We start from the raw sequence: 12,998 nt of genomic DNA on the forward strand, positions 1-12,998 counted from the left end.
CATGGTTGCCTCCAGCTGTCCTGTTTTATTACAGACACTGTGCATTGCTGTACAGACAGTTTAACTCATTTTTAATAGCAGTTCCCCTCACTTTATTTTTAACCATCTTTTTAAACTCCTGTTCTATAACACTCTTTATTCCCTGGTCATCAATGTCTTCCCTTTACTATGCTATCCTTTCCTGTTTTTATATTTAGGCTGGTTTCATTTCTTGTAGCTCCCTCCCCCATCTTACTAGTTTAAAGCCTTTGCCACCTCCCTATTTACCCTTTCTGCTAGGACTGGTTCAGGTGGAGCCCGTCCCATCTGTACAGCTCCTTTGTCTCGGTGCTGTCCTATGAAAAGAAACCCCTCTATCCCACACCATCCCTTTAGCCACGTGTTAATTCTCCTGATCTGACTTTGTTTGTTTCTATACTAATTTGTATGTGACTCAGGCAATAATCCAGAGATTATTACCCTCGAGGTCTTGCTTTTTAATTTAGTTCCTAATTCCTGATACTCCCTCAGCAGGACCTCCTCCCTGTTTCTACCAAAGCCGTTTGTTCCAACATGGACCACGACGACTAGATTTACCCTCTCCCTTTCCAAATTCCTCTCCAGCCGCCATGAGATATCCCTTATCCTTACCTTCGGGATTCTCGTTCTTGGCTGCAGAGAATGCTATCTATCCCCTTAATTATAGAATCCCTGATCACTAGCACATTTCTATTCTGCTCTTTCCCTCCCCCCACCCTTGGACATCAATGATCTAGATGTAGGTGTTGGGGAAATGGTTTGCAAACTATATGCTGATGTGTGTAAGAGTTAGGATTGTAGATTATGCTCAACAGCTACACTTGGATCTGGATGTGCTGGGGGAATGGGTTAGTGTTTGACAAATAATGTTTAACTTGAAATAATGCAGTGTTATGCATGTGGGCAGGTCAAATGCTGGACGTACATACACCCTTTGGGATCAAGAACTAAAGCCAGTGGTGAGAGATCTGGGTGTTTTTAGTGCATCAATCTCGAAAGGCTCATGACCAGTATTTGGGAGTCTGGATGAAGGGAGACAAGCCAGCAGAGTCCAGAGGGTAACACAAGCAAGGTTTCAGCAGCAGGTGGGTGGAGGGGGACAACGTTGGAGGTGGAAGTAAGCTATCTTTGATGGAGAGGATATGGGGTTAGATGCCCTGCTTGGGTTGATTAGGACGTCAAGATTGCAAATGGTTTGGTTCAGCCTGAGACTGACCACGGAGGTGTTGGATTCGGTTGTAATTTGTGGTGGTGGTCGAAGATGATAGTTTCAGTCTTCCCAATATTTAGCTGGATGAACTTGCAGCTCATTCAAGACTGAATGTCAGACAAGCAATCTGACGGTACAGAGAATAGTGGGGTAGAGAAAGGTGGTGGAAAGGCAGAGCTGGATGTTGTTGGCATACATGTGGAAGCTGATCCCATGTCTGTGTGGCTGATGCCCCAGGTGGCCTCGTGCAGATACAGAAGAGGAGGGGACCAAGAATAGATTCTTGGGAGACGCCAAAGGTAAGTGTGGGGGTAGAAAGAGAAGCCATTGCTGGAGATGCGCTGGCTAAAATCTGATGGGCAAGAGTGAAACCAAACAAGGGCACTTCCACCGAACAGGACAACAGAGGAGAGCTGTTGGAGGAGAATGGCGTGATTGACCATGGCAAAGGCTGCAGAGAGAACAAGGAGGGATAATGCGCCAGTCACACACGGATGCCATTTGTGACTTTTTGATTAAGGCCATGTTGCTACTGTGGCAGGGTGGAAACCTCATTGGAGAGATTAAAGCAAGAAAAAAAGATGTACTTGCTCTGCTCAGGTAAGTTGAGAGGGGAAAAAATGTAAGCACAGCTTGTATGCAAGGTGTATTGTCGAATTATATTTAGGTAATTCAAATAAACATAACATATATATAGTACAATATATAATGGATGACTGTAATATATGCCAACTGCCTTCTAATAATTTTTGCTTCCTAATAGGAGTTATGTTCCTTGTACTGAAACTACACAAATTCATACAATTATATTTTGTACAACTGTTTTTCCAGTGCTAAAGCACCATATCAATTCTAAAAGGAAAATTATGTAAAATTTAAGTTTTATGTAAGGCAAGTACTGCAGTGCAACGGGGTTTTCCCAACAACACAATCATTTAAAGAAAATTCTGGAACTGCAGTGTTTTGGGATTTTCTTTAAGGCACTGAGAATGAAATCCAGACTAGTTGCAGCCTCACGACTAAGATATTAGCAACATCGGAAATAATTCCCAACTGTGTCTCTGCTGGTAAATATACTCTAGGTCGTGCTAGGTGAAACTGCAGAGGAAGCGTGTGTGTGTGTGTGCCTGAGAGAGACTGTGTGGGTGTGAGAGTGTGCGGATGAACAGAGTCTGTGGGCGTTAGCAAGCGTGCTTCAGGGAACAAATGCCATGAATTTAAGATTTTATGTAACATACAAAATTAAAGTTTTTGCTCGTGCAGAAAAATGAAATGTGAAGTGTTTAACTTTTACCAGCATGGACTGGTACATCGGACCCACTCTCACTCCTAGCTGTTTTGATTATTCAATGTCTAATAATTCCAGCCACTGTAAAGTTTATTAAATCTACTTTTAATTTATAAATTAAAATATTGTATGCTTATGTACTATTAACAATCTAGTAAATGTGTAACTATGCTAATCTCAAACTCTCATCGGTGAAATTATTGGCTGATATTTGCTATTTATGATTTCTTGGATTTGCACCATCTAAAAATTTAAAGTTTATTTTTATAATCACGAAACAATTGACTTTTTTTTTTCTGGCTAGTGTTTTATGTTAATTAAGATGACGCATGTCCATATGTAGGAGCTAGAATGCTTAGTACTCATGGTACCCAGAGTGCACATAAAGCATTGCCTGGTCACGTCGAACACAGGCCAGATTCAGACATAACTTCATCTAATCTGTTCCAGTATTTTCTATCTTTGTCGCCACTTTTTGTAGCTGCTCTGGAAAAATAGTGCCGATATACAGCGGTATAAGTCAAACAGCATAACTTTTGGGGTGTTGCAACTGGAGAAAGCAGGTATCCGCCTGCTCGCGCACCTCCCTGATCAAATGAAGCAGAACTCTGCACACTTGAACACATGCAGAGCTCAGTTTATCGTCCAATTTGTGACATTTCTAAAGCAAAAGAGTTGACTACCTCATCAGTTCTTCCCTAATATTGCAAACTCAATTTAGTATTAAATGGCTGTGATGTATAGGAAGATGTGTTGCATTTCAAGTCATAAAAAAATCTATTTTAGTATCTGATAGCAAAATACTGCCGATGCTGGAAATCCGAAATAACAGAAAACGCTGGAAAAACTCAGCAGGCCAGGCAACATCCGTGGAGAGAGAAACCGAGTTAACATTTCAGGTCGAAACCTTCTACAGAACTGAGAAAAAAGCAGTGTCTGTTTAGTATCTGTTTGAAATGTTGCTGATCACTTATGAATTTCTTTTGCTGCATATTTGGTGTCTTGGGGCTGGGGTAGAATGCACTGAGTGGCTAGAAATTGTATGTTTTGTAGGGGAAAACTAGTTTCACAGATGACATAGTTGCAGATTGTTCTGTACATCTAAGCTTTTTAGCCTCTTTCAGAATCGGCTGGGTGAGTTTCATAACTATTGGTAGTATTTTTTCTTTAGTCTTTAAAATGGCTTGCTTAATTCTCCTGTTGTGTGTGCATGTGTGCCTGCTATTTTTGCCTATTTTCTGCTCCACTTGGGCTGTTGCATGTATCCCATTCAGACAAATGGCCTCAAACTGATTTCAAACTAGTGACCAAATTTCTTGTACTGTGTTTGCCATCAGAAAAGCACATTTCAATCAGTGAAATTTGGTTTTTGATTCTGATGCCCTTGCATGCAATGACTCTGCACACTACAGGAAACTTTGTGATATCCGGCACCAACGGGACCGGCGTGTTGCCGATCTCTCAAAACTGCCAGACATACAAAGCTAATGTTGAAGCATAGAGGTTTTCATCTCCGTATCTGATAACAAACACTGTTGCTTAGCAACAGCTTCTAAAGAGTCGGCTGCAGCTGCAAGCGTCTCTAGCTGAAGCTGTTGCTATAGCTACAGAACTTGCAGTGACTGGGGGAAAAAAAAAGTGAGAACTAAAAAAACTTATTGAAAACGGCTCCTGATTTTTGCCGTTGGATCGAGTATTCCGGACATTCAAACTCCGGATAAACCAAAGTTTCCTGTAGTTTGCTTTTGGTTTATTACAGTTTTCCGAGATGGGAGAATATATGGCCGCCATCTCCCGCAACAACTCCTGCCCTCCTAAAGTTGTTGATGTGGGAGTGAAGTGGGTCCAATTAATTGGCAGTGAGCACCTGAACTCTACATTTGCCAATTTGGAGTTGATTCAACTATTGAATACATAATTGTTCAATAGTCGGTGCAGCATACATTTCAACTTTAGATCTCTGAACTGTCTCGCCTGTCCCCAATAGCTCTGCCCTGATGGTGTGTTTTTAAAAAAATATTCTCTGAAACCATTGCTTTAAAAGAGGAGTTAACCTGCCCCTGCCACATAGTACTGCCCCCCCGATTATCAAAATCCATGACAAGGCCTTGGACAATGTGGACCACTTTCCGTACCTTGGGAGACTACTGTCAACAAGGGCAGACGTTGATGACAAAGTCCAACAATGCCTTTAGTGTGCCACTGCAGCCTTTGGTTGCCTGTGGAAGTGTGTTTGAAGACCAGGACCTCAAACCCGGCACTAAGCTCATGGTCTACAGAGCAGCAGTGATAGCCACCCTGCTGTATGTCTGAGACATGGATCATGTACAGCAGGCACCTCGAAGCACTGGAGAGGTACCACCAACGCTGCCTCCGCAAGATCCTGCAAATCCATTGGCAGGATAGGCGCACCAACGTCTGTGTTCTCGCTCAGGCCAGCATCGAAGCTTTGACCACGCTCGATCAGCTCCGATGGACGGGTCACATCATCCGCATGCCCGATACGAGACTCTTAAAACCAGCGCTCTGCTCTGAGCTCCAACACTGCAAGAGAGGCCCAAGTGGGCAGAAGAAATGCTTCAAGAACGCCCTCAAAGCCTCCTTGGAAAAAGTGCAACATCCCCACTAACACCTGGGAATCCCTGGCCCAAGACCGCACAAAGTGGAGGAGAAGCATCCGGGAAGGTGCCGAACACCTCGAGTCTCTTCGCCGGGAGCAAGCGCAAGGAGCGCACGTCAACCCACCCGCCCCTTCAACCACCGTCTGCCCCACCTGTGACAGAGACTGTAGGTCCTGCATTGGACTCCTCGGTCACCTGAGAACTCATTTTTAATGTGGAAGCAAGTTATCCTTGGTTCCAAGGGACTGCCTAAGAAGTAGTAGTATGTAGGGGTTGACGTGAAGTTAAATCGGCATTGGTTTTATTTACTCAAAAGCAGGAGCTCACTCCATTTGTCATAGTTATACAGCACAGAAAGAGGCCCTTCGACCCATCGTGTCTGTGCCGGCCATCAAGCCCTGTCTATTCTAAACCCATTTTCCAGCACTTGGCCTGTAGCCTTGTATGCTATGGCGTTTCAAGTGCTCATCTAAATGCTTCTTGAATGTTGAGGGTTCCTGCCTCTACCACCCTTTCAGGCAGTGAGTTCCAGATTCCAACCACCCTCTGGGTGGAAAAAGTCTTTCCTCAAATCTCCATTAAACCTCCTGCCCCTTATCTTGAAACTATGCCCCCTGGTTATTGACCCCTCTATTAAGGGGAAAAGTTACTTTCTATCTACCCTATCCATGCTCCTCATACTTTTGTACACCTCAATCGGGTCCCCCCTCAGCCTGCTCTGCTCTAAGGAAAACAACCCCAGCCTGTCGAGTCTCTCTTTACAGCTGAAGCGCTCCAGCCCAGGTAACATCCTGGTGAATCTCCTCTGCACCCTCCAATGCAATCACATCCCTGCTATAGTGTGGTAACCAGAACTGTACACAGTATTCCAGCTGTGGTCTAACTAGCGTTTTGTACAGCTCCATCATAACCTCCCTGCTCTTGCCTTCATTAGCCGAGGCATAGAATATAAGTATCCCATATGCCTTTTTAACCATCTTATCTACCTGTCCTGCCTTCAGGGATCTATGTACATGCACACCAAGGTTCCTCTGTCCTTCCTAGGGTCCTACCATTCATTGTGTATTCCCTTGCCTTGTTGGTCCTCCCAAAATGCATCACCTCCCACTTTTCAGGGTTAAATTCCATTTGCCACTGTTCTGCCCATCCAGCCAACCCGTCTATCGTCCTGTAGCCTGAGGCTTCCCTCCTCGCTATTTACCACTCCACCAATTTTCGTGTCATCTGCGAACTTGCTGATCATACCTCCTACATTCATATCTAAATCATTAATGTACACTACAAACAGCAAAGGACACCGCACCAATCCCTGCGGTACACCACTGGACACAGGCTTCCAGTCACAAAAGCAACCTTTGACCATCACCCTCTGCCTCCTGCTACGAAGCCAATTTTGGATCCAATGTGCCAAATTTCCCTGGATCCCATGGGCTCTTACCTTCTTGACCAGTCTCCCACGTGGGACTTTGTCAAAAGCCTTACTGAAGTCCATGTAGACTATATCAACTGCACTACCCTCACCCACACACCTAGTCACCCCCTCTCAAAATTCAATCAAATTGGTTAGACATGATCTCCCCCTGACACAGCCATGCTGACTATCCTTGATTAATCCCTGCCTCTTCACTGTCACTAAAACTTGTCTGTAACTATGAAAATCTTAATGATCTCTGAGCACCAATGTACAGCTGGATGGTCATGGAAGTTGGTAAAGTAGAAAAAAAAGTGAGGAAAAAGAACAATTTGGTAAACCTCAAAGGTAGTTGCTATCTATCCAAAAGAACCTTTTGATAGATGTTTGTAGAGCATGTGGCTCACAACTAGCTCTTATTTTCTTAAGAAGGCAGTTGGTAACTGGCTGTGTCTTAACCTGTGCTACCTGTCTGATACAGATGCGCTAGCATATCTCCACAATAAAGTGAAATCAAGGAATGCATAATTACCCCAACATTGTGATTTTGGAAGGAAATGTACTTTTATTTGCATTAGGAAAAGGTTTAATGCAAGAAGAATGCAATTGAAGCAAATAAAATTTGGAGCACTTGTGTCTAAGGTTTTTAAGGTGTGATCCATTATTACACCTTAAAATTAAAAAGGCACATTTGGAAGACATTGCCTTTTTAATTTCATAAGAGGTAGATGCAGCAGGCATTTTCCTGGATTTCCTTCGACCAAGCTATCATTAATATTTTGTTGCATCTGTCTGGAATGAATAAGCAGCTTCATTTAGCATGTCAAAAAATAAAATAGAACGCGATTGGCAAAGCCCTGCAGTCAGTTTGTAGCCAGTAGCGCTCAGTAAGGGGAGTTCCAGGAATCCGATAAAATGATTGTACTTCAGCTGCTGCTTGTTCCCAATGGAACTGGCAGCTCACTCATAAAAATCACTCGACTAATGAAAATGCTGCAGACCTTGGCAAACATGAAGTTATATTACTCTGTGCAAGCATAATGAGGGTTCCATTTCTCTGCCAGCCACTGAATTACCTTTCGGATCAAAATTTTAAGAAATTGGTTCAGGAAACTCAAATTGTGCAATTGATCACATGATCTGAAAACTGACTTAACTAAAAAAAAAAAAATCATTGCTAGTTTCATACATTGCAGAGATGTCTTTATTTAGCACCATAGAATGTTACAGAACAGAAATGAATTAAAGAAATCGCCATCACCACCATAAGCGTTCACTGTTTCTAATATCAGGACAGTTTCAATTGATCGAAAAGGCCACGCCTTGCATTTAAATTTTAGAACCAAAAACACTGCTCGGCTTTAAAGCAAATTGACCGTTTTCAATATGCCAATTTTGACCTTAATCTCTCTTTAATGCAGCAGTGCTTACAGGTTGCAGCTTTCGGCTTACTATTTTCAGAAGTTCATTCATTGCAGGAGAATTTTTTTTGCAGGTGTAGATTTGACTAACAATTTCCGTATTTATGGAGACTAAGCAAAACTCTTAATTGTATTTTTAAAAGATTGCAACTACAGTAATTAACAGTCCTGATGCATCCAATTAGGAACTCGCTGGGTTACAAAAGCATTCCCATATTTTCAGAATGTACTCTTCACAAAAACCAGCTCCTCAATACCGCATCGCCTTGATGCCAGTGCATTTTGGTGAATGATGCTGGACTTTAACATGTAACATCTTAATGAATTGAGAAGAGTTTCTGTATTTTTAAGAAATCAGGACATTTTGGAAAAAAGTTTTTAAATTCATGTACTTAGTGGTCGGTATATCATTTGTCTTCCCAATACTTTACTGGTTTGTTAAAACATAAACTACCTATGGCAAGGGTAATGCACATGGAGCTCAGAAAATGTTGACACATGGATGGAAAGGTGATTGGAGGACAGAAAACAAATGGTTGAGAGAAAAAGCAGGCTTTTTTGGGGGGTGCAGACTGGTGAATGGCTTTCTATAGTGTTCTGTGTTTGGGCTAGTACTTTTGAATCCATAAGTGGTCTGGCGTTGGGAATTGAGGAAACAATATCAAAGTTTGTTGATGTCATATTGGGGAATTGGTGAATGGTGACCAGGATGTGTAAAACCACAGGAAGGCATAGGCTAATGGGATGGTCAGATCAATGGTGGGTGTAGTTCACTCATGGGAAATGGGAAATGATGTGTTTTTGGAAGAGATGGGGAAGGAATTTAACCTGTAATAGTCAGATTTTAAACTGAGTAGCAAAGCAGATGCACCTTGGTGCACAGATATGCAGGTTACTAAAGGTGGCAACACAAGTAAATAAAGCTAAGAAAATGTCAACAAGACTGTAGGCTGCAGTTGGTGTATTGTGTATAGTTTTGGACACCCCATTCTAGGAAGGATAAAAAAATGAATGGAAAAGGTGTAGGATAGATTCACTCAATGTTACTAGGGATGAGGGGTTATAACTTTCTTAGAAACTGGTTCTTGAGTGTGGGTAGCACTGGCAACATCACATCTATTTAATGCCCATTCTTGGTTGTTTTGAAAGGTGGTGGGCCACCTTGCTTTGTAGCAATTGTTGTACACAACGTTTCCATGTTGTAACAGTCTAGGATTTTGAGCACCAATCATTGCAATGCTGTAGCCATCTAACATGGTAATAATATTTTAATAGCTGCTGCGAACATTGTGACTTACAATGCTGTATGAATTCCATTTATAAGTAGGGGTGAATGGTGCCATTTTTGATTAATTTACCAAGTTCCTGTACCTGAATTTCACTTACCTGGGATTTTTTGGTTCAGTTGCTCTGACCCTTCAAAGTAAATCCGGGATCACTTGCAGTGGAACAATCTTCCATTTCCCATATGTGCGGAGGAAAAATATATCCTTTTTCAGATGCATACTTTGTTTCTTGACAAGTTGTGTCTTTGTAAACACCAACTGTCAAATCAGTTAAACTCTGATTTACCTGACTGTTTGTCCAAAGTTGAACTGTTAAGTAAGCAGTCAGGTTTGCAGAATAATGCATATTACATTACATGGTCCAGCACTTCATAGGCTTATAAAATGGACATATTGCCTGATTTGCTGTGAGCAGTGCCACAGGAGAGCTACTAGGCTATAAATAATTTTGAGGGCATGCATCATATTCCAAATGTCACTCCAGGCTATAAGGAATCGGCCTTGGCTCAATGGTGGCACACTCACCTGAGTTAGAAGGTTGTGGGTTCAAGTCTCACTCCAGAGACTTGAGCACATAATGTAGGCTGACATTTCTGTGCAGTACTGAGGGAGTGCTGTACTGGTGAAAGTGCAGTCATTCGGATGAGATGTTAAACCGAGGCCTCGCCTGCTCTCAGGTTATGGTAGAAGATTCATTAGCACTATTTGAAGAAGAGCAGAGGACGACTTCTTGTGTCCTGGCCAATATTAATCCTCAACCAACATCACTGAAAACAGATCATCAGGTTATTATCTCCTTGCCATTTGTGGGACCTTGCTGTGTGCAAATTGGTTGCCATGTTACAAAAATGATTACACTTTAGAAGTCCTTCATTGGCTCGTAAAGCATTTTGAGACGTCCTGAGGTCATGAAATGTGCTAAATAAGTTATTTTCCTTTCTATCTATTTTTAAAAATGCAAAGACTTTGTGGCTTTAAGCCGTAGCAGCAGAATAAGACATTGACAAATACAAGGTGTAACACACTTCTCCTCCTGAAGTAGTGCATCACCTGATTTACTATGAGATCTGTGGCTCTTGGTGTATTGCTTCACAGATTAGTATCACTGCATTCAAAATGACTCCCATGGAAGGTACAGTAGCTGCTTTGCCTACATAATAATCACAGCACGTCTAAAGTAGTCCATTCATTCACAGAAACCATTGACATTTCTGACAGGCGTGGTAAGGCACTATAAAATGAAAATCTTTTCTTTATTGCAACCACGCTTTAATGGGGACAGAGTACCTGTTGGAACCATATAAATCTGCAAAATATGTCTGCTATTTCAGGGATAGCTATGAAAAGTATGAGCTCTTGTATTATGCTTAACTGCAGTGACCAAGCTTTGCTCTGCCACAGCCTTTTGGTGCCACAGCCAGAACCCCAGAGCATTATACCTTACAGCATGCCTCCCTCCCTCCCATTTTCTGCCAGGGTCCCACCTGTAGATTAGGATCAATGTCTCACCAGATACACTCCTCCCTCTTGGAACTCGGGTTAAAATTTGCAGCCTTTGGGGAACCAGAAGTACCAACACAAGGGTCCTAAAGATGGTTCCCCTCTCTCTCCTGTCAAGCATCCCTCAGCGATTCCATTGGATGATTAGATCAGACTACCTGCAAGGCACAATCATTCATGGTTAAATACATGAAGGGGACAAATTTGCAGGGCAGTGGGACTAATTGGCTAGCTCTTTCAAAGCACGATGGGCCAAATGGACTCCTGTTCTGTATCATTTGGTATTGTCAGCCTAGATAAACTATTGGCTCAAAAAAATAGCGTTCACTCCGATTAAGAAAGCGATGGTTTCTATGCTAATTATCTTGTAGTCCACGAAAAGACATGGTAATTGCAAAATATACCAGACCTTGAGATTTTAACCAGATTGCTTAAAACAGGATGCACCTGAGGTAGGCATGCTACAACAGATTATCCAGCCAATGGATCTGCTTAGCTTTGATGGGCCTAAAAGATCATGCTTCCATATTGCCACTAGAAGTTTCTCTCTCTGGTTCATTTTCAGGGGCATCGTTTTCATTTTAAGGTACTCTGACCTTTTCCCACCACTTGTTCACAAAGTATATGCCCAAAGTGGTCAAAATACGTTCCATGCAGCATCTTGTACATGGACAATTGGCTTATCCGAGCCCCATGCTGAAGGTTTTCAGCACAGCTGTGTGACAGATACTCTACAGCTGTGATTCAGTCCATTACAGGAAAACTGCAAGCCAAGTAGGAGCTAATATTTTTAGGGGTATTATTTCAAATAGCCCAGCAGCAGGTGTTCTTTCTCTGGACTAGCTTACACTTTACAGGAAGGATTATCATTCTCACCAGTTGGCTGTTTAAGAATTTTAGGTCTGATGGCAGCAGCTGTCTTTGTGATTCCTGTTTGCCCCTACTTCAGCTCTTTGCTCTGCCATTGCTCCCCCTGCAGAACCTCCCTTTCCCAACTAGTAACTGAACCAGTCGACTAAATCTCAGCTCTGGACCTCTCCATAGGCAGATGAGGGCAAAATACAAAAAAGAATCCATACAACAGCTCAGTTGATTTATGGTAACAAAAATGCAACTCTGATAGTATGGGTTGCCTATCGGCAGGGGAAGTGGACAGTAGAGCACTCCAGCCGAGCCATCAGTCATTTTGAAAAAAGGTGGTAAGGCTAGCTCTGGAACAAGCCAGTTCATTTGCAATCAGACAAATCGTGGCATTTCAATGTGCATACTGTATATGGGTATGACTTTTCAGAACACTGCTCCCTGTTCATATATAGCTACTGCACCTGAAGGCAACGGTTTGTATTTGCATTTATATGTTCACTTGTAAAGCAACTGTACCAATCTAATTGTGAATCTTAAATAGTGCAGGAATGTCATTGTTAAAATATTCCTCTAGCTTGTATATGAATGAGTATTTTAAATGGGATTGTGTAGAAAATCCTAAGTATTTTATTTCAGCTGCAGACTCTAGTGAAGACAGGTCATATATTTTGATTGTTGTTTACAATTTTTCAAAAGAAATAAAATCAATTTTACTGAGCAACACAATTCTCAGATGTAGTTTGCAGGTTTTTAAAATCCTTTGTTTTTTGACACTTTATTTTTCTCCTACAGATGACTAGGATGGTATTGCCTGCTATGGTGGAGCGGTGAGTCACTCTGCTCATTATTATTTATAAGGGAGAATCCTTCCTTCAAGAATTCATTTAGAATGACTAATGAGCCTTGTCTGTCTGTTTAAATGATTGAGTAACAATATATGTATCATAGCAGGGAATGATTCATAGGCTCAAGGAAGTCTTCCCTTTCAGTCTTGTGGCTATTTCTTTCTGTAAGTGAACACAAAAAAAAAAATGAGTCATCAGTCTAGCACAACAACCTAGTTTTCTTCAGTGGGTTCTGACATTTTAAAGGCCGTCACTTTGGTATTTCCCTGGGATAACCTCACCAGCCATAAGCACCAGTGAAGTGAGTGACTGCAGGGCTTGTTATTCATTGGTCACTTAAAGATGAAGTATTGGCCAGCCGCACAAGCAGAGGCAAGCTTGAGAGAATCCACAACAAAGAACTGTGAAATACTCCAGATTTATTCCACAACGGAGAGAACCACATAACTCATTGGTTGCACGTGCCATTATTCAATTCTAAATGTCTGCCATGGGTGGAGTAAGCTTAAATATTCTGCTGTTCGACATTGTGTG

General features: G+C 42.0%; 1 protein-coding gene across 2 annotated transcripts in view; it reads left to right on the top strand.

Annotated features, from left to right (window-relative positions):
* LOC147107063 (very-long-chain 3-oxoacyl-CoA reductase-B-like) overlaps window positions 1–12,998 on the top strand; it is a 195,716-nt gene that overhangs the window by 156,196 nt on the left and 26,522 nt on the right. For both annotated transcript variants that reach the window (XM_086008090.1, XM_086008089.1), the window contains exon 7: window positions 12,412–12,446. In XM_086008090.1, coding sequence (XP_085864216.1) covers window positions 12,412–12,446 — 35 coding nt within the window. The remainder of the gene's footprint in view (window positions 1–12,411; window positions 12,447–12,998) is intronic.

The sequence above is a fragment of the Somniosus microcephalus genome, chromosome 15 (assembly GCF_052327205.1).
Source record: "Somniosus microcephalus isolate GS21.2 chromosome 15, FLI_Smic_1.0, whole genome shotgun sequence".
Classification (NCBI taxonomy): Eukaryota; Metazoa; Chordata; class Chondrichthyes; order Squaliformes; family Somniosidae; genus Somniosus; species Somniosus microcephalus.